Source organism: Eimeria necatrix, genomic scaffold, assembly GCF_000499385.1.
Source record: "Eimeria necatrix Houghton genomic scaffold, Enh_scaff76, whole genome shotgun sequence".
Lineage (NCBI taxonomy): Eukaryota > Apicomplexa > Conoidasida > Eucoccidiorida > Eimeriidae > Eimeria > Eimeria necatrix.
The window spans coordinates 1-25,816 of NW_013654583.1; the positions used below are offsets into that span (position 1 = coordinate 1).

Here is a 25,816-nt window from a genome sequence, read left to right on the forward strand (position 1 = left end):
CCCCCACATAACTAGTGAGAGCAGCAGCAACAGCTTCGAGGGAGCGGGCAAAGCCAAAGTCGCAGAGTTTGAGGGTTCGGGTTTGCCTGCAGCGAGGGTTTAGGGTTTAGGGTTTAGGGTTTAGGGTTTGACTCACGGGTTGAGAAGGAGGTTTTCGGGTTTGATATCTCTGTGAATAATCCGGTTTTCGTGGCAGTGTTTAAGAGCCCTCACAAGTTGCCACATGCAAAGTCGAACTGTTTCTTGCTGCGCAAAACACCAATTTAGGGTTTTGTTCCAATCAATTCCCCCTTTTAGGGTTTAGGGTTTAGGGTGTAGCTGGCGGAGAGCCTATGCACGGAGGTTGGAGGCTTCACGTAGGGTCTAGGCTTCAGCGTGTGCAGTTTAGGGTTTTGAATCTATGCTTCAGCGTCTAGGGTTTAGGGTTTAGGGTTTAGGGTTTAGGGTTTAGGGTTTAGGGTTTAGGGTTTGGTTACATCAAGGCCCCCCGGCGACTCCTCAATGACCTCCATGAGGTTTTTCTCCACAAATTCAAAAACCAAGTAAAGCCGCTGATGCCTAAATAACAAATTAAATAAATAAATAAATAAATAAATAAATAAATAAATAAATAAATAAATAAATAAATAATAAACAAATAAATAAACAAATAAATAAATAATGAATAAATAAAGAATAAATACATAAATAAGTAAATAATAAATAATGAATAAATAAATTAATAATAAAGAAATAAATAAATAATGAATATATAAACAAATAAATAAATAAATAAATAAATAATAAATAATGAATAAATAAATAAATAATAAATAAATAAATAATAGATAATAAATAGTGAATAAATAAATAAATAATAAATAAATAATAGATAAATAAATAATGAATAAATAAATAAATAAATAATAAATCAATAAATAAATAATAATAGTAATAAATACACATAAATATAAACGAATAAATAAGTAATAAATAGATAAATAAATAAAAAGACAAAAAGTAAAAAAACAAAAAAGAAAAAAAATAAATAAATAAATAAATAAATAAATAAATAAATAAATAAATAAATAAATAAATAATAAACAAATAAATAAACAAATAAATAAATAATGAATAAATAAAGAATAAATACATAAATAAGTAAATAATAAATAATGAATAAATAAATTAATAATAAAGAAATAAATAAATAATGAATATATAAACAAATAAATAAATAAATAAATAAATAATAAATAATGAATAAATAAATAAATAATAAATAAATAAATAATAGATAATAAATAGTGAATAAATAAATAAATAATAAATAAATAATAGATAAATAAATAATGAATAAATAAATAAATAAATAATAAATCAATAAATAAATAATAATAGTAATAAATACACATAAATATAAACGAATAAATAAGTAATAAATAGATAAATAAATAAAAAGACAAAAAGTAAAAAAACAAAAAAGAAAAAAGCAAGCGAATAAATAAATAGTAATCGATTAATTAATTAAATAACTACTTAAGTAATTACTTAATTTGTTAATTAACTAAATAATTAATTAACTAATTAACTAATTAACTAATTAAATAATTAAATAATTAACTAATTAAATAATTGATTAGTTAACTAATTAATTAATTAATTAACTAATGAATTAGTGAATTAATTAATTAAGCAACTAGTTAATTAATTAATTAATTAATTAATTAGTTAATGAATTAACGATTTATTTATTTTATTTAGCTAATTAATTAATTAATTAATTAAGAATTAAAATAAACAAATAAATAAAAGTAAATAAAAATAAACAAATAAATAATGGCGAATTAAAATAAACAAATAAATAAAAGTAAAATAAAATAAAATAAATAAAAGTAAATTAAAATAAAATAAATAAAAGTAAATTAAAATAAAATAAATAAAAGTAAAATAAAATAAAATAAATAAAAGTAAATTAAAATAAAATAAATAAAAGTCTCGCCTTCTAATTGTCTCGAGCAGCAAAACGATATTCTCGTGCTGCAGTCTTCGCAGAAAAGAAATTTCTCTTCCAATTGTTTTTTCGAGTCTGCTCGAATCTGAAAATAAATAAATAAATAAATAAATAAATAAATAAATAAATAAATAAATAAATAAATAATTAATTAATTAATTAAATTAAATTAAATAATTAATTAAATTCGTTTTTTTATTATTTTATTAATCAGTTCGTTCGTTTGCAACATGCAGGCGGAGCAGGCGGCATAGCAGCCGAGTTCGTGCAGCTGTAGGGTTTAGGGTTTAGGGTTTAGGGTTTAGGGTTTGGGGTTTCAGTGTCCAGAGTCTAGGGTTTAAGGTACAGGGGTTGCGGCATACGGTTTAGGGTTTAGGGTTTAGGGTTTAGGGTTTAAGATCCGACACAAGTCTAAAAATAAATGAACAACTTGGCCGAAGCCAATTGAAAAAATCGGCAAAACAAAGCCTCCAAAAGGGTTTAGGGTTTAGGGTTTAAGGTTTAGGGTTTAGGGTTTAGGGTTTAGGGCAAAAAAGAAAGATTGAATCGAAGCGTTTGGGCAATTGAAAGGTAAAAGAACAGTACAACAAAAAGAAGAGAAAAGATATAATAAATCAATAAATCTATTTATTTATTTATTTATTTATTTATTTATTTATTTATTTATTTATTTATTTATTTATTTATTTATTTTTAATTGTCAATTTGCTTTTGTTACCCACCATTCATCCATTTAAAAGATTTAATTGCCACAAGTTCTCCAGTTTCCTGTGGCCCACAAGCGTTGCCTAAACCCTAAAACCTAAACCCTAAACCCTAAACCCTAAACCCTAAACCATGAACTGTGCAATTTGTACGCCTGAACTCAAGGCTGGGAGCTTGTTGACGAGGCTTTGTGGCTTTGCTGCGGGAAATGCTGCACTGCAAAACCTAAACCCTAAACCCTAAACCCTAAACCCTAAACCCTAAACCCTAAACCCTCGGTGAGGATGCGTTACTGCGTTCGATGCGCAACTGTTCCCTTGAGGGAAAAAGAGTAGTTTTATTTCCATTGAAAGGTTTTGTTGTTTGAGATTTACAAAATAAATAAAAAAAAGAAAACTGATTTAATTTATTAATTTATTTAATTTATTTTCAAGTTCCCACCTTGTTGCAGCACTTGAGCACTACGCCGTAAGCGCCCTCTCCAATGACTCCGAGGACTTTATATTTGTGCATTTTGAAGGACTTTGGAATTAAATGAAGTTTATTTTTAAAAAGAATTAAAATATTTAATTCTTTTAAAGTTTAAATCAAAAAGAATTAATTCTTTTCCTCTTTTTTTCGCACTTCGCGTTTTCCCGCCGCGCGCCGCAGCGAGGTGTACAGACAGCTCAGCCTGCAGCGCTCCAGCTCCCCCTCAGTCATATTTCAGTTTTGAATTTCAGTTTTTTATTTTTATTTATTTATTTAATTGTTCAGTTTATTTGAACTTCTTTTTCATTTCTTTTCTCTTTTTCTTCTCCAGACTCCCCCTGCTTTTGCTGCTTCGAACGAGGAAAAAAGCCTCGGCCAGTCCTCACTAAACCCTAAACCCTAAACCCTAAACCCTAAACCCTAGCTGCTCAGCAGCACACCGCGTGGCTGTGGCTGCAGCGAGGCGAATGTTAGTTTGTTTGCGTCAAATGGATAATTTAAATGAATAATTTGATTAAATGGATTCAATTAAATGTTTTAATTTGCAAAAAAGTGGAAAAGAACGGAAAAATAAAGCAGCAGATCGCGTCTCGGGCCAGGGGGCCCCCCGGGCTGATCTCGCGCAGCAACGCCGGAAAAAAGACCAAGTTGGATCTTTAGTGGAATTAAATGAAATAAAATTCAAAAAAAAGTTTAAATAAATTAAAATAAATCCAAAAAAGGGGAAAAATCCGCGAAATTCCGCAACGAAACGCCCGCGACCGCCACGAGGTCACCTCGGCGAACCCCCGGGCCTCCCGAGCCCGCAGTTGAATTATTTTGCAAATTAATTCTTCAAAATATTCCAATTTTTATTTTATTTTCAAATTTTAAATTAAAAATTCAAAACTTTTCAACAAATTGAAATTCGGCGGCGGCGCCGTCGCCGCCGCAGGACCTTGGGGGCCCCCGGGGGCCCCCGGGTGTATCTGCACCTTTCTTTTTTCCCTTTTTTTCGCTTTTCGGAGTTCTTTTAATTATTTATTTCATTTTATTTTATTTTTTGTTTCAAACGGCAGCAGAAAGACGGAAAACAACCCCCAAAACCCCCAGATCTGCAAACCCTCGCTGTCTACTTGCACACCCAGCAGCAAATACAAACCCTTTGCTGCTTCTGCATGCGTTTATATAATTGCTCTTTTTACTCTTTTCAAACTCTCCTTTTGCATGCACTTATACAACACATAAATGCAAGCAATTCTATGCACTTTTATGTATATAAATATATATATTAATATATATATGTATATATATGTATATGTATATATATATATACGTATATAAGTATATATATATGAGTATATACATGAAGTGTATATACTTATATAAGTATACATATATATATGTGTAAGTATGTATATATATATAAGCATAATATGTATAAGTATATATATATATATGTATATATATATATATATATATATACAATATATATATATATAAGTATGTATATATATATATATATATATGTACATGTATATATACATATATATATATGTATATGTAAGTATATATATATATAAATGATATATATATATACGTATGTATACATATATTTATATGTATATATATACTTACACATATAAGCATGATATGTGTAAGTATCTAATATATACATATATATATATGTATATATATGTATATGTATATATATATATATATATGTATATATATATATATATATATAGTGTGCATGCACGTGTGGAGGCTTTACACTGTAAGAAGGTAAAGTAGGAAGCGCGCATGCATAGGGAGGCCAAGTGCTGCTGCTGCTGCTGCTGCTGCTGCTGCTCCGAGTTGCTGCTGCTGCTATGCATTGCTGCTGCTGCAGCAGCCACCAGGCCCTGTTGCTGCCTCGAGCTGCTGCTGCCGCTGCAGCAGCAGCAGCAGCAAGTGCTGCAGCAACGCGTTTCAGCTGCTCCTTCAAACACAACAAGACACTAAAGAAGGGCATCTAAACAAAAATAATAATTTCAATTAAATGAGGAAATAAATTGCATTTAAAAAAGAAACTGCATTTCTTTTTCAAACTGAAGTGCTGCTAAATTGCTGCAATTAATTCTCTCCTAAAATGGCTGGCCTCGAAAGCCGCAGTCGGAAAAGACCAAAACAGCGCAGCTGCGGTGTCTGTACACCTCAGCGCAGCTGCGGTGTCTGTACACCCCAGCGCAGCTGCGGTGTCTGTACACCTCAGCACACCCCACTGCTCCTGCGGTGTCTGTACACCTGAGCGCCGATGCAGTGTCTGTACACCTCAGCACTGCGGTGTATGTACACCTCAGCGCACCTGTGGTGTCTGTACACCCCACTGCAGCAGCAGTGTCTGTACATCCCATTGCACCTGCGGTGTCTGTACACCCCACTGCCCTGCGGTGTCTGTACACCTCAGCGCACTCGGGTGTCTGTACACCCCGCTGCAGCTGCGGTGTCTGTACACCCCGCTGCACCCCACTGCACTGCGGTGTATGTACACCCCAGCGCCTTGGGGTGTCTGTACACCCCACTGCACTGCGGTGTATGTACACCCCAGTGCCTTGGGGTGTCTGTACACCCCACTGCACTGCGGTGTATGTACACCCCACGGCAGCTGCTGCATCTCTTCACCCCATTGCCCTGGGGTGTCTGTACACCCCAGCGCCCTGCGGTGTCAGTCCACCTCCCTGTGGCTGCTCTGTCTGTACTCCCCAGTGCCCTGCGGTGTCTGTACACCCCACTGCACCTGCAGTGTCTGTACACCCCACTGCCCTGAGGTGTCTGTACACCCACCCCCCTGTACACCCCACTGCCCTGCGGTGTCTGCAGACCCCACTCCCCGAGCTGTCTGTACACCCCACTGCCCTGAGGTGTCTGTACACCCCACTGCACCTGCAGTGTCTGTACACCTTGCTGCAGCTGGGGTGTCTGTACACCCCGTTGCGTTGGGGTGTCTGTACACCCCACTGCAGCTGCAGTGTCTGTACACCCCACTTCCCTGCGGTGTCTGTACACCCCGTTGCGTTGGGGTGTCTGTACACCCCACTGCAGCTGCGGTGTCTATACACCCCACTGCAGCTGGGGTGTCTGCACAGCTCAGTGGAGCTGCGGTGTCTGTACACCCCACTTTCCTGGGGTGTCTGTACACCGCACTGCGTTGGGGTGTCTGTACACCCCACTGCAGCTGCGGTGTCTGTACACCCCGTGGCGTTGGGGTGTCTGTACAGCTCAGTGGAGTTTGGAGGGTTTTGCGTTGGTCTCTTCAGTGAGGGCGTCTTGGGCGCCGACAATTCTCAAAATGGCCTTTTTGCTCGACTCCTGCAGTTCGCCCCCGCACAGCACTTCGTCCAGCAAGTAGTACGCCTGCATGCGACCCACCAAACCACAAATGCATGCATAAATGCATGCATAAGTGCATGCATGCATAAGTGCATGCATAAGTGCTTGCATGCATGCATGCATGCATGCATGCATGCATGCATCCATAAGTGCAAATCAACTTCAACGTGCATGCATGCATGCATGCATGCATGCGTGCGTGCAATTGGATTTGAACGTGCATGCACGCGAATGGATTTGTAGGTGCATGCATGCATGCAAGTGAATTTAAGGGTGCATGCAGTGAAGGATGCATGCAAAGCATGCAAGCAAAGTGCATGCATGCAAGTGAATTTAAGGGTGCATGCAGTGAAGGATGCATGCAAAGCATGCAAGCAAAGTTAAAGAAGATGCAAACAAACTTGAGGATGCATGCAAACAAACTTGCTGCTGCATGCAGCAAAGTGGCAGTGCTGCATGCAGCAAAACCTAATGCTGCATGCAGCAGAAGAGAAATGCTGCACCCAGCCAGTCCCAAATATTAAATGCAGCAAAACAAAAAAATAAAACCACTTTTGCAGATTTATTTCAAACAAAAACACGCGCGAAGTCCCAGGTGCACAGACAGCTGCTTGGGGTGTACAGGCAGCTCCTGGGGTGTACAGGCAGCTCCTGGGGTGTACAGGCAGCTCTGAACGCGCGTTTTCAACGCGCACTTTGTGGAAGTTGAATATTAAATCTAATTCGCAAACATTTCCGAAATATTTGTCCAAAACTTCGACATAATGGTGCACAACTTCCAAAACTAGAAGTGCGTTTTCGTTCGCGTCCACGCAGGCGATGAAAAACAGACTGGCGTATCTGCAAAAGCCAAACAAACAGCAAAAGCAATTATTATATTTATTTATTTATTTATTTATTTATTTTAATTAATTAATTAATGAATTTATTTATTTATTTATTTAGTTGTTTATTTATATATGTCAATTAATTGGGGGCGGCGTGGAGCTCGCTGTCTCAATTCGATTTTATTTCAGTTAAATATCAAATATTAAATATTTAAATTTAAGTATTAAATATTAAAAATCAAAAATTAAATAAAACTTCAAAAAGATTTCAAATTCTAGCATTTTGATATATATATATATACATAATATATATATTTATATATTACATACAGATAATATATATACTAATATACAGGAACAGCAAAACAGCCAGCTGGCAAGTGCATCAGCACCAAGTAGAAGCAAAGCAGCAGCAGCAGCAGCAGCAGTGTTGTAGCAGCAGCAGCACTGCAGCAGCAGCAGCAGTGTTGCAGCAGCAGCAGCACTGCAGCAGCAGCACTGCAGCAGCAGCACTGCAGCAGCAGTACTGCAGCAGCAGCAGCACTGCAGCAGCACTGCAGCAGCAGCGTTGCAGCAGCAGTACTGTAGCAGCAGCAGCACTGCAGCAGCAGTACTGCAGCAGCAGCAGCACTGCAGCAGCAGCAGCACTGCAGCATTACTGCAGCAGCAGCAGCACTGCAGCAGCAGCAGCACTGCAGCAGCATTACTGCAGCAGCAGCAGCACTGCAGCAGCAGCACCGCACCAGCAGCACTGCAGCAGCAGCAGCACAGCAGCAGCAGCACCGCAGCAGCAGCAGCAGCAGCAGCAGCAGACCGCTTGAAGACGAGTTTGGTGTCTTCGCGCCACTCAATGACGTTGCACTGCCTGGCGTTGCGCTGCAGCACTTTTGCTGCTGCGTCTCTGATGAGTTCATTTCGAGCTTTTGCGCTGCGAGCAGCAAAATGCAAAAAAGAAGAAATTTCTTTTTCTGCTTCGCAGTCTCCGAACCAGCGACAGAGGCGGACCTTGCCCTGTCTAGACACCAGAAGCAGGAAGTGGAACATGGCAGCAGCTGCTGCTGCTGCTGCGCCCGCCGCAGCAGCAGCAGCAGCAACCAGCGCCTCCCGCAGCAGCTCCTGCAGCAGCGCCACCGCCTGCGCTGCGGGCAGCAACGAGCAGCAGCAGCAGCAGCAGCAGCAGCAGCAGCGGCTCGTCTGCAGCGCCGGGGAGGCCGAACTCAGCGAGATTCCTCCTGTTCAAGTTGGGGCATTAACTGAGCGCAGCGCGGAGCCCCAACTCCGAAATTAACTCCAAATCCTCCGGAAAAGAAGAAAAGAAAAGAAAAAATGGTCCAAAAGAAGTTTTAAATCGCAAAAATCCATCCATTCAAGTTTTTGCAAGTCCGGACCGCCCGGGTGTCGCGCGAGTTCGCGGCGGCGATCCACTGCTAAAATGCGACGCAAATGCAGAAAAAAAGAAATATTCTGTTCAAGTTCATCGAATAGAACTTTATTTTAATAATATTTATTCTTTTAATCCGGAAAAGATTCCCAAACTCGCGCGATCTTGCGCGGCGGCGCATGCGGTCAGCGGCAGGTCCACATACACCTGAAATTGCTACTCCCCCCGTTCAGTTTTCACGCAAACTATCTTCAAATTCATTTTTATTTTAAATTTAAAACTCCATTTCATCAATTTATGGACAATTTATTCTAAAAAAGAGCAACTTGCCGCGCAGACACAGCCCACCCGACCGCTGGCGCTCGCTGGCGCCTCAGGAACTTCTCCTTTTCTCGAATTATTTCCTTTCTTTTTTCTTTTTAATTAAACTTTAATCTTTCTTTAATTTATTTATTTATCTAAGCTTCTCTTTGAGCCCTTTTAGCCCGCACAGCAGCTCCTCACTTGCCTCGCCGCAGCCCCTTCCCTTCTCTCTACTTCTCTATACAGGCTCTGGCTTCCCTTTGCTGCTGCTGCTGCTGCTGCTGCTGCTGCTGCTGCTGCTGCTGCTGCTGCTGCTGACTAGTTAACTGCTGCAGCTGTTCAGCTAGAAAATTGCATTTGAATTTAATGCAATTGTTACAAATGCAGTTTCTAAGTATCATAGACTTTAACCAAGATATAATAAAATGCACATTATTTATAAATGCATTGCCTTATATATATTATAAATTTGTTTTATTTAATTCAAAAATTAAATTTAAAAATTAATTCTTTTTTAAAATGCATGCAGCTGCAGCTCAGCTGCCGCGGCCGCGGCTGTTGCGGGGCTTTAGGGGCTGCAGGTCGGACAGAGACGGAGCAGCAGCAGCAGCAGCAGTTGTTGTTGTTGCTGCTGCTGCTGCTGCTGCAGCAGCAGCTGGTGGGGGCCCTGGGAGGGCCCCCATCGCCTCCTCTGAGGTGTACATACACTCCAACTCTGCGGCATCAATGGGCCCCTCTTCTGCTTCGTCGAGGTCGCTCAAGTGTCTGGACAGCTCTGCGAGCGGCAGCTGCTGCTGCTGCTGCAGCTCGTGCTGCTGCTGCAGCCCGTGCTGCTGCTGCAGCTGCTGCAGCTGCTGCAGCTGCTGCAGCTGCTGCAGCTCGTGACTTGTTGCTGCGCTGCTCTCAGAAAGTTCTTCTTGAAGGCCCAAAGCTTCCGTCAGTGCAGCCAAGAGGGGGGCGTTTAGGGGCTGGTTTTCAGGTGTACGTACACCTGAAATGGCAGCAAACTCCGCCTGCTGCTCTGCAGCAATGAGACTCAGAGAAGCTTCTGGGAAGCAAAGTGAGCGCTCAGTGGAGTCCAGCAGCGCCAGCACGTCCTGACAGCCACAAGCAGCAGCAGCAGCAGCAGCAGCTTCGGCAGCAGCAGCAGCAGCAGCTTCGGCAGCAGCAGCAGCAGCAGCGCAAAGTCGCCAGCTGCAACACAGCCAACTGGGACAGCAGCAGCAGCAACAGCAGCAGAAGAGCAGCAGCGGCAACGGCAGCAGAAGAGAGACTGCCACACGGCAGACGGGACGCCAGCAGCAGCAGCAGCAGCAACAACAGTAGCAGCAGCAGCAGCAACAGCAGTAGCAGCAGCAGCAACAACAACAGTAGCAGCAGCAGCAGCAGCAGCAGCAACAGCAGCAGCAGCAGCACTTTGTAGGAGAGTGCGAAGAGTTCGTCTTGAGGCATTGCCATCAGCTTCTCCCTCAGCCGAATGCGCCTCTGTCTTTGGACCCTAAAATAAAATAAAACAAAATAAAAATTAAAAAGTTAAAAGGAAAAAAATAAAAATAAAATAATTTGAGGGACGGAAGATACAGGCCAAAGCAAGTGTGAGGTGTACGTACACCTGAATCTGCACGGCCAAGAAGCCCGTGAAAGAAAATGAGCGAAAGAAATAAAAAATTAAAATAAATAAATGATTAATTAAATAAAACCCTTTTTAGACTATATAATTAAATAATAAATGTTTAATTAAACAAAACTCAATCTTAGGAAATGTAATTAAAACAAACTAATATTTAATTAAATAAATTCTTTTTAGAAATATTAAAAACAAATTTAAATTCTGTTTGCTAGTTCGTTTCCAGAAAGTCATTTTGGATCATTTTTTCTCCTTTTTTCTGGAAATTAGCATTTAAATTAGTTTTAAATTAAACTAAAGTGAATTCAGTTGCTTTAGATTAATTTATTTTAATTATTTTTTATTTTAATTTGTTTTACTTCACAGAACTGTGAAAAGAAAGCCTCGCGAGGTTCTGGTAAGCCGCCGAAGGCAGCGCGCAGAAAATGTCCTGCAGCTCCATCTGGGAGACGACGATCCCCTGAGACAAAAAAGAAAAGAAAATTAAAATAAATAATTTAAAAACTAATTTATAAATAATATAATTAATAAATATAGCACAATATATATATATATATATATATATATATATATATATATATATATATATATATATATATATATATATATATGGGGATACAGGACACTTTAATGGTGAAAAAACGAAAAGAAAGGAAAACAATTTCGTTTTGCCTTTGTGGGCTGGGGTGTATGTACACCGTAACCAGGCATTTATCTTTGCGAGAATTTGCAAATAAAGAAATGCAGAAAGGTGCAAATAAAGACAGATCTATAGTTCTAAGTAATATTAATTTATAAATATATCAATGTAAAAAATAAATAAGGATTTAAAGTGCACATTAGAAGCTCGGCAGAAAGCAAGAAGATGCAGCTTTAGGGTGTACAGACACCTGAAGCTTCACTCGCATTTTTGGGTTCACCAGTGCAGCTTCAGTTCGCTGAAAGCTGCTTTTAAATGGAAAAAAGAATGAAATAAATTAAAAATAAATGAATTTAAAGGGCAAATAAAAGCAAACAAAAAGAAATAATAAACAAAAGAGAGCATGCAGAAGCAAGCGCCGTTTCAGGTGTACAGACAGCACCTCGTTCAGCCGCACAATCGCCGGGTGCATATTTGCTGCTTTCATTTCTTCCAAAACCAGAAAAGCCTGAAGACATTTATCAAAACAAAATGAATTAATGAATTAAAATATAATTATGAATTAAAATACAATTAAAATGCAATTAAATGAATCCTCAACGTCTGCGCAGCAGCACATCAGCCCCGCTGGCGCTGCTCCAGCTACCTAAACCCTAAACCCTAAACCCTAAACCCTCAGTTTTTCCTTCTGCGCCCGTTGCTGCACTGGCTGCGGTTACAGCAAATAGATGAATTAAATAAAACAATAAAACTAAACAAATGAAGCAAAAGAAACAAAGAAATAGAGATTGGAGAAGTCCAAATAAAAATGAAGGAACAAAACGAACACCGCGACGACTGGCTTCGTTTCAGGTGTACGTACACCAGGCCGCTCAGGTGTATTGTGGCAAATTGCTCATTTTGTTTTTTGTTTATTTCTTTTTTGTTTAATTCTATTTGGCCGCAATTAATTTAAATTAATTAATTTTAATTTATTTTATTCATCTAACTTCACATACATCAATTTAATTCGAGTTTCTTCCCATCAGCTTCCCCTTTTGTTCTTTTTGCGCAAATAACGTTCTATTTGCAATTAATTACATTTATCTTTTTAAAATTAAATATATTTAAAACTAATTATATTTTAAATTAAACTTTAAAATTAATTAAAATTCTTTTTCCACCTTTTCGGGCTTGGCCCGGTGGTTCAAAATGTACGCATGCAGCTTTAGGGTGTAAGTGACCTCGTCATAGTTAAGCCCGCAGCGCCTGCATGCGCAAATGCAAATAAATGGAATTAAATGTTTTAAATTAATTAATTTAAATAAAAATTAAAACTTTTAATTCAAATTAAATGAAATGTTAAAAGTCAAAACGTTCATTCCGCTGCGCTGTACGTACACCACCTGCCCATACACCCCAGCGCCGGAGAAAAGAGGCGACTGGAGCGAATTAAATGAATAAAAGAACAAAATGAACCAAATTAATGAGATTAAATCCAAATTAAGCGAAATAAACGAATAAAAGAATAAAATAAACCCAATTAATCGAATTAAATCGATTATTTCCATCAATTTCATCCATTTAATCCCCTTTTTTCCATTTCCTTCACCAGTAATTCGAAAACAAACGCTCCAACAGCGGCCACTGACGCCGCGTCAGCGCCCCCCACATCCTTTGCTGCATCCACCGCTGCGCCGCCACATGGCCCTTAATAATATCAGTCAAAGCGGGGCCCCCTGGGGGCCCCTCTGGGGGCCCCCCAGGGGCCCCTGGGGCCCCCAGGGGGCCCCCCAGGGGGCCCCCCAGGGGGCCCCCCAGGGGGCCCCCGGTGGGCCAGCCAGGGGTGGGAGCCGCAACAGCCGCTGCAGCCGGAGACGCTGGAGCGCCTGCAAACGAAAGCTGCTGCCACTGCTGCTGCTGCTGCTGCTGCTGCTGCTGCTGCTGCTGTTGCTGCTGCTGCTGCTGCTGCTGCTGGGCAGGCGGCGGCAGGGGAATGTGGGGAGGAGGAGCTGCTGCTGCTGCTGCAGGGTCCGGGTGTCTGTGCATGCGCCTGTTGTGGGGCGGGGGGTACATGCGCAGCCCCCGGGGGGCCCCCCCCCAAAGGGGGCCCCCGGGGCCCCTTTTTGGGCCCAAAAGGGGCGCCAAAAAGCGACAAGAATGCATTTTATTTGTTCATTTAAAAGAAAATAAAACTTGGATTTAAAAATAATCAAAAATGAACTCAAATTCGCCAAAAAACTCCAAGTTTTTCCGCTTTTTCGGCTGTACCGACACCCCAGAGTCCCAACTTTCGAAACTATTTTCTTCCATTTGTTCAAATATCCACAAAATTAATTAAATCCCATTTTATTTATTTCATTTAATCCAAAAAATATATTTTCCTCCAACTTCGAGACCCTCAAGGCCCTGGGGGGCCCCTGGGGGCCCCTGGGGGCCACTGGGGGGCCCTGGGGGCCCCTGGGGGCCCCTGGGGCCCCCCGGGGGCCCCGCCGGTTGTTTTGCTTCTAATTTGGATTTTATTTTATTTGATTTTTGAATTAAATGCGAATTTAATATTTGAATATGCATTTTAATTCATTTTAATTCAAATAGTTCTTTTTTGTCGAAGCAAATCGGCGGGTTTGGGTTTTTCTGGTTTGCTGCGGGGCCCCATGAGCTGTCTGTACACCCCAAGCAGCAGCAGGGGCCCCACAGCCGCCCTGGAGTTTCTGCTGCTGCACGAAGCAGCAGCAGAGGAGGCAGCAGCAACTAAGGGGCCCCCCGGGGGGGCCCCCCGGGGCCCCCAGGGGCCCCCCAGAAGGGGCCCCAGGGGGCCCCACAGGAGGGGCCCCAGGGGGGCCCCCTCTGCGCTGTACGTACACCCCAACGGGGGGGAGGGCCCTGCGGCGTCTGCTGCAGCAGCAGGAGAAGCCGAAGCTCCAGCTGCTGCAGCAGCAGCTGAAGAAGCAGCAGCAGCAGCAGCAGCAGCAGCAGCGAGCCCACCAGAAGCAGCAGCAGCAGCAGCAGCGAGCCCACCAGAAGCAGCAGCAGCAGCAGCAACCGCCGCAGCAGCAGCAGCAGCAGCAGCAGCAGCGCGTCTCGTTTCTTTTGTCAGCTTCTCTTTGGATTTATCAGCAGCAACTCCAAAGGCCCTCCAAGAAGGCCAAGATGCAGCAGCAACTCTAAGAGAAGTTTGGGGGGCCTCCGAGTTAGGGGGCCCCCCCCAGCCCTTGGGGGCCCCCCAGGGGCCCCCAGCAGCAGCAAGCGGGGCTGGGGAGGGCCCCCTGCAGCAGCAGCAGCAGCAGCAGCAGCGGCAGCAGCTGCAGCAGCAGCAGCAGCAGCAGCAGCAGCAGCTGCAGCAGCCCGGGAGCCCCCCCCAAGCGGAGGGGCCCCCCCACCCCGGGGGGCCCCCCAAGTGTGGGGGGCCCCCCGGGGGCCCCCAGCCCGAGGGGGCCCCCCAACCCGGGGGGCCCCCCTTGGAGAAGTTTAAGGGGCTGCTGCTGCAGGAGCTGCAAAGCATAGGGTTTGTGTCTGCAGCGCAGCAGCAGCAGCTGCGGGGGGCCCCCTTTTGCTGCTGGGGTTTGCTGCTGCCCTCAGTGACAAAAAGATATTGCAAAGTAAAGTTTTTATTAAATGCAAACAACAAAAGCAACGCGGACTTCGCGGTGTACGTACACCAGAACGGGTGAGAAGGGTTTAGGGTTTAGGGTTTAGGGTTTAGGGTTTAGGGTTTAGGGTTTAGGGTTTAGAAGGGCAACTCGAGGTTTGTTTGTTTCCTTAGAATGCTTCCTTTTGTTTGTTGTTCCTCCTTTGGGCTTCTTGAGACACAAAGACAAATGGCCTTCTAGCAGCAGCAGCAGCAGCAGCAGCAGCAACAGCAGCAGCAGCAGCAGCAGCAGCAGCAGCAGCAGCGCAGATCAACGCGTAGCTGTCCTGTTTTTTCCGCTTTCTTCTGGAACTAGTGATATATTTTCGAATTGAATTTAAACAACTCCATTATTATTATTTTTTAATTAAAATAATATTTTAATTAAATTTAAAAAATATTATTTAATTAATTAATTTAATTATTTGAATTAAATATTTATTTCTGCAGCCTCATGGTTGTTGCCTTAGCCCAGTCCCATTTCTTGCTGGCGGCCTTTCGAGCTTCTTCAGAAAAAGAAAAAAATAAAAAAGAAATCCAAAATACTTTTAACTCAAATGTAGCTGCTGCTGCAGCGCCAGACGCAGCAGCAGCAGCAGCAGCAGCAGCAGCGACAGCAGCAGCAGCAGAAGCAGGACAGGCAGCAGTAACAGCAGCGGCGGCGGGACGACCGACAGAAGCAGCAGCAGCAGCAGAAGCAGCAGCGGGAACAGCAGCAGCAGCAGCAGAAGCAGCAGCGGGAACAGCAGCAGCAGCAGCAGCAGCAGCAGAAGCAGCAGCAGCAGCAGCAGCAGCAGCAGCAGCAGCAGCAGCAGCAGCAGCAGCAGCGGAGAGCCCAAACCCCTTGCTGGACTCCTCATCTCTTGGAGAAAAAGAGGAAAGAGAAGAAAAAAAGAATTTTGAAAAAAAAGAAAAAAATATTTTTAAAATTAATTTCAAAACTGAAGTCCTCAACTCCGCAGCTTCTGGAAAAAGAAAAAGAGGGGCCCTCCAGCTGCACCCGCGCATGCGCTTAGGCACCATCACCCTGCAGCAGCAGCAGCAGCAGCAGCAGCAGAAGCAGCAGCAGCAGCAGCAGCAGCAGCAGCAGCAGCAGCAGCAAAGTTGCTGCGCTGCACACAATGGGGGCCCCCCGGAGGTACAAGCGGATATATTTGGGTGTGTAGCAGGTGGGTCATTAAGAAAGTTTTTTTAAAATAAAAATAAAAATAAAAATAATAAAATAAAAATAATAAAATAAAACAATAAAGTAAAAACAATAAATAAATTTAATTCGACAAATTAATTAAAAGAACACAAAGTGGGGGGCAGGAATTTGCCACTTAGAGCAGCAGCAGCTGCTTCGCGAAGAAGCTGCAGCAGCATCAGAAGCAGCAGCAGCAGCAAAAGCAGCAGCAGCAGCAGCACAAGCAGCAGCAGTAGTAGCAGCACCAGCAAAAGCAGCAGCAGCAGCTGCAGAAGCAAAAGCAGCAAAACCAGCAGAAGCAGCAGCAGCAGCAAAATGTCTAAGTAGCTTAATTCTTTTATTTTTTGCCCTTTGAAAAAGGAAATTTGATTCTGCTGCTGCTGCTGCTGCTGCTGCTGCTGCTGCTGCTGCTGCGCCAGGGGAGCTGCTGGAGACGAACGAGCTGCTGCTGAAGTCCCCCGAGTTGCTGCTGCAGCCGGTGAGATAAAAAAAGAAATAAAAATAAAAATAAAAAAGAATTTAGAAAGAAAAGCAGATAAATGCGGTGTATGTACACTGCAGAGGGTCCGAGAAAAAGGAAAAAAGAAAAAATTAATTTAAAAATTACAAAATAAATAAATTTCTTTTTTAAACTAAAAAGGGGCATAATATTTATGGATTATCTATCTAATCATAAATATATTTGTTTAGTTTTTTATAAATGTTTATTATTTATGCAAAGTATTACAAATATATTTGTTTACTTTTCAAAAAGAAAACTAAAGAGAAGTCTTTGCTGCTGCAGCGCCGCAGCTGCTGGGGTGTACGTACACCCCGCTGCTGCTGGGGTGTACGTACACCCCGCCGTCCGCGACTAAAAAATAAATAAACATTTGAAACAAGTAAATGCAGTTTATTGTTTTGTTTTATTTTATTTTATTTTATTTTATTTTATTTTATTTATATAATTAAATGCAATTTATGGTTTTACTTTATTTTATTTCTTCTCCGCATTTAAAACCACTGCAGCAACTGAACGCCACTTGCTGCTGCAGCAAAACGAGCCAAACCAACCCCAAACGAAATACTTTTGGCAATTAAATGCATTTATTTATTTATTTATTTATTATTTATTTATTTATTTATTTATTTATTTATTTATTTATTTATTTTTATTTTTATTTTCTTTTTTGCAGCCAGAAAGAGGCGGATGGCTCTTCATTGCGAAGCCGGCGAAGCGTCAGGCGAGCTGTCTATACACCCCAGCGCAGCCGCCGCGCAGCAGAAAAACGAATTAAAGAAATGCAAAAACATTTTATTTAATTTTAATGTTTTTCACTTTGATAAATAAACATTTTTGTTTCATTTAAATGCATTTTGGCCTTTGATCCGCAGGCAGAAAATTTGTTAATGGAAGAAGAAGAGGCCCTCAAAGTGCGCCCCGGCATAAGCCCCCCCAATGGCCTAAACCCTAAACCCTAAACCCTAAACCCTAGGCCGAGCTAGGCTCTTCCCCGCGTTGCTGTTGCAGCTGCTGCTGTTGCAGCAGCTACTGCAGCAGCAGGTCGCGCCTTGTCGCTGCAGCTGCCTCCCTCCCGGCTGTTGCTTACGCGCCTCAAGCAGCAGCAGCAGCAGCAGCAGCAGCAGCTGCTGCTGCTGCTGCTGCTGCTGCTGCTGCTGCTGCTGCTATGGGGGCAAGACGCCCACTAGAATTGCCTTGCTGCGGGCTCTTTTGGCCTTGACGAGAAGCCTCAGTTTGTCTCCCACTTTTGCTGCGAGCAGCAAATTGAAACATTTCATTATTATTATTATTTATTACAATAATAATAATAATAATAATAATAATAATAATTATTATTATTATTATTATTATTTTTATTAATTTATTATTATTACTATTATTATTATTATTATTATTAGCATTATTATTATTGGTATTATTATTATTATCATTACTATTAGTATTATTAGTATTATTATTATTATTAGTATTATTATTATTATTATTATTATTATTATTATTATTATTAGTATTATTATTGTTGTTATTATCATTATTATTATTATTATTATTATCATTATTATTATTATTATTATTATTATTAGCATTCACTTTCATATTATTACTCTGGCGTTTTTTGCCATTGTTGCCATGCTGCTGCTGCTGCTGCTGCTGCTGCTGCTCGCAGCTTTTATTGCCATTAATGCCATTTTGAATTAATTCTTTCCAACTGCATTTTTCCTTTTTGCGGCGGAGGCAGCTGCAGCAGCCGGTGCTGCAGATCCGCCCGCTAGGGTTTAGGGTTTAGGGTTTAGGGTTTAGGGTTTAGGGTTTGCTGACGCGTCCTGTTGAGGCAAGCAGCAGCCTCTGCTGCATCAGCAACAGCAACAACTTGGGGGTCTCCCGTGTTTATTTTAATTATTAATTTCGAGCTGCATGCAGCAGCAACAATTCCTTCAATTTCGCTTCCGGGATGAGTGGCAACTGCCTGCCCCTGCTGCTGCTGCTGCTGCTGCTGCTGCTGCTGCTGCTGCTGCTGCTGGGGGCTTCTTTGGCGGTTGAGGAGGCAGTAGTCGACGTGTCTGCTGCTCCAGCGGGCGCATTCCACCTGCTGCTCCTTTGCTGCAGCAGCGCAGCAGCAGCAGCAGCAGCAGCAGCAGGGGGAGCTGGGGTGTACGTACAGCTGGGAGTGCCGCAGGCTGCCCGCGGTGTTCCAATGCATGCAACTGCAACAAATTAGCAGCTGCTGCTGCTATTGCTGCTGCTGCTATTGCTGCTGCTGCTGCTGCTGCTGCTGCTGCTGCAGACAGAAATGCTTACTCATAGAAAAACGCAGGCAACGGCTGGCCGCAGGCAAGTGCAGCACGTCAAAGACAGCATATTTTAGCAGCATCTGCATGCATGCAGCCCCAAACGAACGCATGCATTTAGCTGCTTCTGCTGCCCCGCTGCAGCGGCTGCCGCAGCAGCTGCTGCAGCTGCAGCAGCTGCAGCAGCAGCAGCAGCAGCGCGCGCAGCAACAGCAGCAGCTGCTGCTGCTGCTGCTTTCGCCGCCGCCGCCAGCACTACCTATGAACCCCCCTACATCCCTTCGGCCCTAAAGTGCAGCGGCAGCAGCAGCAACTCCTGCTGCTGCCGCTGCTGCTGCTGCTGCTGCTGCTGCTGCTGCTGCATGCTGTGTCTGTACACCTGGCTGAGGGGCCGCGCGAGCCACAGCGAAGGGTCCCGCCTCAGCAGCGCAGCAGTTTTGTTTTTAAAAGGATTTCTGAAAATAAAAGCAGCAAATTTATTTTTTAATTTTAATTTTAATTTAAAAAATAGTTTTTTTCCATTTTTGTTTTGAATTTTTCTTTGAATTTGCACTGAGTGCTGCGTGGCCGCGAACGCAAAGGATCAGCAGCAAATTAAATGCTGCCACAAAAGCTAGGGTTTGTGCTGCAGCAAGGAGCCGCGGGAGCCCCCAGGGCCTAGGGTTTAGGGTTTAGGGTTTAGGGTTTAGGGTTTAGGGTTTAGGGTTTAGGGGTGGCTGACGCCACTCTGAGCCGCTCCAAAAGCAAGTCATTTAAATTTTGCTGAAAGACTTCAGAGCCCCTCGACAGCTGCAGCACTTGTGCTGCTGCCTGCAGCAGCAAAAAGCAAAATTTGTTTTTCATTTATTTCTTTGCTGCTGCCTGCAGCAGCAAAAAGCATTATTTGATTTTTATTTATTTCTTTTTTTAATTAATTAATTATTTATTTATTTATTTATATTTCCCGCCTTTGCTCAGTCCACATAGGTCAAGTCTAAACAGCTGCGCTCGCTGCGCCAAGCTGTAGCAGCAGCAGCAGCAGCAGCAGCAGCAGCAGCTGCTGCTGCTGCTGCTGCTGCTGCTGCTGCTGCTGGCAGCAAAACTAACACACGACTGCATGCAAGTCTAGAAGTCTACAGATTTCATTTGCCGCTTGAAGCCATTATTTGAATTAATTATTTTGAATTATTTAAATTAATTTGATTTAATTGATTTAATTTAATTAATTTAATTTAATTAATTTAATTTAATTAATTTAATTTAATTAATTTAATTTAATTAATTTAATTTATTTAATTAATTTAATTTAATTGTTTTGAAGTTTTCACCGCAGAGTCGAAAACGCCTTTCAAATAAATGCCGAAAGTTGAAAACAAAATGGCGCTGTCTTCTCGGCAGTCATGAATCTGCAAAATTAAAATAATTAAAATAATTAATTTAATATAGTTAAATTTAATTAATTTAATTAAATTAATTAAATTCAATTTAATTTAATTAATTAAATTAAATTAAATTAATTAAATTAAATTTAATTAATTTAATTAAATTAAATTAATTAAAGTAATTAAAATGGAATTATTGAAAAAAGAAAGAGAAGTGACGCAGCAAATCAAAAATCAGAAAAGCTGCAGCGCAGATTGCCGCTCCCATAGACCCTAAACCCTAAACCCTAAACCCTAAATAAATAAATAAATAAATAAATAAATAAATAAATAAATAAATAAATAAATAAATAAATAAATAATAAATAAATGATAAATAAGGCGAGAGATAAAAGAGGAACCTGAACAACAGCAGCAGGCCCACAGAGAATTTGCTGAAGTCCCAAACCTCCCTTCTAGGGTTTAGGGTTTAGGGTTTAGGGTTTACAACTTTAGGCAGCTTGGGGTCTTCCAGCAGCGGCTTGAGATGCTCCATGATTTGCTGCGCCTCTTCAGCCAAATCCAGCAGCAGCACAAAGCCAAGATCAGCAGCAGCTGCTGCTGCATGCAGCAGCGCAGCATTCTGCTTTGCTGCAGCAGAAGCTCCTGCTTCCGCAGATACACACGCTGCTGCTGCTGCTGCTGCTGCTGCTGCTGCTGCTGGAAGGGGAGTTTCGTCTGCTGCTGCTTCGCTGCAGGGGGGCCACTCATCTCCTTGCTGCTGCCTTTCTACGCACAGCTGCAGCAGCGCCACTCGAGGTGCTGCTGCTGCAGCCCCCGCTTGCTGCTGCTGCTGCTGCTGCTGCTGCTGCACAGCAGCAGCAGCAGGACTCCATTCTAAATCAACTCCCAGCAGCAAACGCAGCCCTGCTGCATGCAGCGCAGCAAGTGCTGCTGCCCTGCAGGCCCGCAGCGTGGGGTGTACGTACACCTGCGCAGCTGCTGGGGTGTACGTACACCGCGCGCAGCAGCAAGGCAGCAGCAAGCAGCAGCAAGCAGCAGCAAGCAGCAGCAAGCAGCAGCAAGCAGCAGCAAAAGGAAAAGTATAAACTCACCACAGCTTTGCTGCTTCTTGCTGCGCCACCAAGAACAGCAAACGCTCCCTGCGGGGGCCCCCATAGAACTGCTGGCTGGGGGCCCCCCCCTGGGCCTCCGGGGGGCCCCCAGGCCCCCGGGGGGGGCCCCCCTGCTGGGCCTCCTGGGGGCCCCCAGGCCCTCGGGGGGGGCCCCCCTGCTGGGCCTCCTGGGGGCCCCCAGGCCCTCTGGGGGGCCCCCCAGAGAGCCTGAGGGCCCCCAGGAGGCCCAGCTGGGCCCACGAGGCTTTGTGGGCCTCGAGGCCCTCGAGGTTGAAGGCCCGGAGAACAGACTCTACGCACACCTTCCGCCCCTGCTGCTGCTGCTGCTGCTGCTGCTGCTGCTGCTGCTGCTGCTGCTGGTGGCTGTGCTGATTCCAGCGGCCTCCTGCAGCACTACACAGGGACCGCAGCAAGTGCCCACGCTGCTGCTGCGGGCTGCAGCGCTGCTGCGGGTAAAATGGCTGGGGGTGCTGCTGCAGAGCGCTGCATGCAGCAGCAGCAGCAGCAGAAGCAGCAGCAGCAGCAGCAGCAGCGGGCCCCCGAAAAGGTGAATTTGAACAAAGTGGAAGGGCAATTTGGGGCCAAGAGCTGCGCAGCAGCAGCCGGCACATCCCAAAGACAGCCAGATCAGCGCCTCAGGGAGTTCAGAATATCATTTCAAGACTCATTTCTTGCTTCGAAATAATTAAAAATGTAATTTAGCATTTAAATAAATAATTCAAATGGAAATTGTCCAGACTTTCCCGCGGGAAAGCCACTGGCGCAGAGGAATCGGCAGCGAGGGGGGCCCCTCCCGCCTCGAGCGCCTGCAGGGGGCCCCTCCGCTGCCATCGACGGTCGCCAGAGAAGAACAAAATGGAGTATTTTTGTCTTCGGTTTTTTCTTTTGATTTAATATTTCAAAAACGCAGAAAGTTAAAGAAGTTTGGGAGAAATTTGGCGTCCAGTTGCTGCGCAGCGGCGCTGCATTCCACTGGTGAGCTGGTCTGTTCAGGCGCGGCGGCGAATGCTGAATTCAACATTGCGGAGAGCAACAAAGCCAGGAAATGCTCTGATCAAACTTGTCTAATATTTTTAATTATTTATTTATTTATTTTGATTCTATTTCCCTTTATTTCAAGCCAAAATTCGTCGATTTTGCCTCGGGAACTTCTGCAGCGCCGCGGCTTACGTACACCAGAAACCGCGGAGTTCCGCCTTGCAGGTTTCACTGTTTCCCAGAAGAACTTTCCTGGATAAAACTTGCACGAAATTTGTTTTTTCTCCCGCATATCTGTTGAAAATAGTAAATATTTCCGTTTTTCCCGGCTGATCGCTTCAGAAAAAGACTTTGTTTCCCAACTTGAATTCGTTTCGGCTGCTGCTGCTGGCGCTGCTGCTGCTGCACCGCGTGAGCAGCAGCTTCTTGAGAACCAGCCAGAATGGCAGAAAGCTTCTTTTTGCCTTCTCCTTACTTCAGAGCTTTGGAAAATGCTCGGAGTTGGGTTTCTGCAGTGGACTGGAAGCAGCAAGAGTCCGAAGTGCGGGAGCTGCTTTCGCGGATTCGCCAGAAGCTGACGAAGCTGCAAATGTGGCAGAGCCACGGCGAAGCGCTGGGGGCCCCCCAGGGGCCCCCCAAGCGCAGGTGCAGCAGCTGCTGCAGCAGTTCCCCCTCAGAATGTGGGGAAGCAGCAGCAGCAGCAGAAGCAGCAGCAGCAGAAGCAGCAGCAGCAGAAGAATGGGCCCCTGAAGAGCCTCACAGGCAGACTCCTGGGGCCCTAGAAGATTCTCAAAGCCACTTACACAACATGTACAGCGACCCCGAAGCTAGCCAATGCTCGAGGTAAGCTGCTGCTGCTGCTGCTGCTGCTGCTGCTACTGCTGCTGCTGCTGCTGCTGTTGCTGCACTTTCCTTGAACTCATCGCCGCCCTTCCCAGTACCGCATCCGAGCTGTATGTCGCCCTTGATCAGCAGCAGCAGCAGCAGCAGCAGCAGCAGCAGCAGCAGCAGCAGCACCAGCAGCAGCAGCAGCAGCAGCAGCAGTGGGCCCTCCGCTCCATGGTCAGTGTGACGTCTGCGCGGTACGCATGCACTTTGAAGTTGGAGCTTTAAATTTCAAAAATACTTTTTTTCATTTTTTAAAAATAAACTAAAATGGAAAAAGTCTTTTTTCATTTTTTAAATAAACTTTCTCAGGACTCACGAGCCCTGCAGCAGTCCACAAGAACGCACCCAGCGACGCCTCTTAGTCCCAATCTGTAAGGCTGCTGCTGCTGCTGCTGCTGCTGCTGCTGCTGCTGCTGTTTTGCTGCAGCAGCAGCAGCAGCAGCAGATCTGTGCATGCATTCAAGCGCATGCAACCGCCTGCTCGCAGGTCGTCCCTCTGCTGGCATTCGAATTGCTTCGACGACTGGACTCAGACCGAACGCGGCGTGAGAGGACTTGGTTTGCTGCTGCTGCTGCTGCTGCTGCTGCTGCTGCTGCTGCTGCGAGTACTTGGCTTACGAATTCGCCTGCAGCAGCAGCCGCCGTGAAGTGCAGCTGCGGGACACATCTACGCATCAGCTGCGGACTTACCAGCTTTACCGCGACGCTGAGCTAGGTGCGCTACACGCTGCTGCTGCTGCTGCTGCTGCTGCTGCTGCAGCAACACTTGCTGCTGCTGCTGCTGCTGTTGCTGCTGCTACAGCAATGGCTGCCGCTGCTACTGCTGCTGCAATTGAATTATTGGACTTTGCTGCTGCTGCAGGGGAGTGGGGACTGTGGAAAGATATCTTTGCTGCCTTTCGCTAATTGCGGAAAGCCACCTCGAGACTTCTGCGGAGCTGCGCATTGGAAAGCTGCGCAAACGAATTCTGCGTCCTTGACCAAACCCTAAACCCTAAACCCTAAACCCTAAACCCTAGGCTCTGAGCCGTCTGGCCAGCCCGCACTAGCTGCGGAACTGCCACTGCTGCTGCCTCAAAACCTTGCTCCAAACCCTAGCTCCTAAACCCTAGCTCCAAACCCTAGCTCCTAAACCCTAGCTCCAAACCCTAGCTCCAAACCCTAGCTCCTAAACCCTAGATCCTAAACCCTAGCTCCAAACCCTAGCTCCAAACCCTAGATCCAAACCCTAGATCCAAACCCTAGATCCTAAACCCTAGCTGCTAAACCCTAGCTCCTAAACCCTAGCTCCAAACCCTAGATCCAAACCCTAGATCCTAAACCCTAGCTCCTAAACCCTAGCTCCAAACCCTAGCTCCTAAACCCTAGCTCCAAACCCTAGCTCTAAACCCTAGATCCTAAACCCTAGACCCCGCCACAACAAACCCTCTCAAAAACCCTTTTTAGGGTTTCGATGAGTACGTTTAGAGAAGTGTAAGTTGCGGTGTATCGGCAGCTGCCTGCTGCTGCTGCAGCAGCCAGCTGCCGGTGCGTTTGCTGCTGCTGCTGCAGCAGGCACCCGTCGGCGCGTTTGCTGCTGCTGCTGCTGCTGCAACAGCAGCCACCTGCCGGGGTGTTTGCTGCTGCTGCTGCTGCTGCAGCACCCCCACCCATTTGCTGCGCACTCCCGGGGGCCCTATCCTGGAAAAAACCTGTTCTCTGTGCTACTTCCTGGCAGCAACTTCTACGGAAGTACCCTTAGGGGCCCCCAGGGGGCCCCCGGGGGCCCCCCGGGGGCCCCCTTGGGGCCCCCCGGGGCCCCCCGGGGCCCTCCAATGGATCATGGGGCCCCCACTGGTACATCCCCAGGGGCCCCCCAAAGCTCCCCTGGGGCCCCTTTGGGGGCCCCCGGGGAGCTTTGGGGGCCCGCCGGGGCTCCTCAGAGGCCCCCTTAGCGCCTCCTCCGGGGCTTCCCCAGGGGCCCCCAGGGGCCCCCAGGGGCCCCCCTAGGGAGCTCCGGGGGGCCCCCAGGGGCCCCCCGGAGCTCCCTAGGGGCCCCCTTGGGGGCCCCCTGAGCTCCCCAGGGGCCCCTCTGGGGGCCCCCGTTGCTCCCCTGGGGCCCTCCTGGGGGCCCCCTGAGGTCCCCAGCGGGCCCCCTGGGGATCCCCGTTGCTCCCCGGGGGCCCCCCTGGGGGCCCCCTGAGGACCCCAGCGGCCCCCCTGGGGGCCCCTTGGGGGCCCCCAGGGGGGCCCCCCTGGGGGCCCCTTAGGGGCTTTCTTGTTTGGGGAGATTCGCTGCGACTTTCTGTGTAGCCTCAAAGAGTGTGCATGCGCAGAAGGCCCTGCAGCCCAGCGCACACTAAAGATAAAAAGAAACAATGCGTTTTGAGCCCTGTGCAGCGCAGCTTGGGGGCCGCTGCTGCATGCATGCATGCATGCATGCATGCATGGGACTTTGTAGGGAGTACAGTTGGACTGCAGCAGGGGCTTTTTTGCTTCTAGTAAGACCCCTGAGAGCGTTTAGCAAAAAGTTAATTGTGCTGAAGTGTACATACACCCCAGCGCCCACTGTCTGTAAAGCCCCACACTCATCGGGCCTCGAGCGGCTTCCCTT

The 25,816-nt window shown here is 45.1% G+C and overlaps 6 protein-coding genes across 6 annotated transcripts; 2 read left to right on the forward strand and 4 right to left on the reverse strand.

Annotated features, from left to right (window-relative positions):
• Positions 1-6,409: 6,409 nt before the first annotated feature.
• Positions 6,410-8,391, reverse strand: ENH_00075050 (clathrin-associated adaptor complex small chan, putative; the record flags this gene model as incomplete). Its single annotated transcript, XM_013582842.1, has 3 exons — positions 6,410-6,544; positions 7,216-7,360; positions 8,162-8,391. The coding sequence occupies 3 exons, from the start codon at positions 8,389-8,391 to the stop codon at positions 6,410-6,412; spliced, it is 510 nt and encodes a 169-aa protein (XP_013438296.1).
• Positions 8,392-9,567: 1,176 nt separating this feature from the next.
• Positions 9,568-13,443, reverse strand: ENH_00075060 (Chromosome III, complete sequence, related; the record flags this gene model as incomplete). Its single annotated transcript, XM_013582843.1, is given in 6 exon segments — positions 9,568-10,098; positions 10,103-10,127; positions 11,018-11,118; positions 11,732-11,806; positions 12,462-12,546; positions 12,890-13,443. Coding segments are annotated over 6 exon segments (1,371 nt in total).
• A 488-nt stretch (positions 13,444-13,931) lies between these two features.
• Positions 13,932-17,368, forward strand: ENH_00075070 (hypothetical protein, conserved; the record flags this gene model as incomplete). Its single annotated transcript, XM_013582844.1, has 4 exons — positions 13,932-14,782; positions 15,356-16,074; positions 16,511-16,569; positions 17,267-17,368. The coding sequence occupies 4 exons, from the start codon at positions 13,932-13,934 to the stop codon at positions 17,366-17,368; spliced, it is 1,731 nt and encodes a 576-aa protein (XP_013438298.1).
• Positions 17,369-20,711: 3,343 nt separating this feature from the next.
• Positions 20,712-21,968, reverse strand: ENH_00075080 (hypothetical protein, conserved; the record flags this gene model as incomplete). Its single annotated transcript, XM_013582845.1, has 2 exons — positions 20,712-21,180; positions 21,337-21,968. 2 exons carry the CDS (start codon positions 21,966-21,968, stop codon positions 20,712-20,714), a joined length of 1,101 nt encoding a protein of 366 aa, XP_013438299.1.
• Positions 21,969-22,777: 809 nt separating this feature from the next.
• Positions 22,778-24,203, forward strand: ENH_00075090 (hypothetical protein, conserved; the record flags this gene model as incomplete). The annotated part of the gene is made up of 5 exons (XM_013582846.1): positions 22,778-23,178; positions 23,274-23,417; positions 23,533-23,594; positions 23,711-23,768; positions 24,086-24,203. 5 exons carry the CDS (start codon positions 22,778-22,780, stop codon positions 24,201-24,203), a joined length of 783 nt encoding a protein of 260 aa, XP_013438300.1.
• A 424-nt stretch (positions 24,204-24,627) lies between these two features.
• ENH_00075100 (hypothetical protein) lies at positions 24,628-25,647 on the reverse strand (the record flags this gene model as incomplete). Its single annotated transcript, XM_013582847.1, is given in 2 exon segments — positions 24,628-24,960; positions 24,964-25,647. Coding segments are annotated over 2 exon segments (1,017 nt in total).
• Between the last annotated feature and the right edge of the window lie 169 nt (positions 25,648-25,816).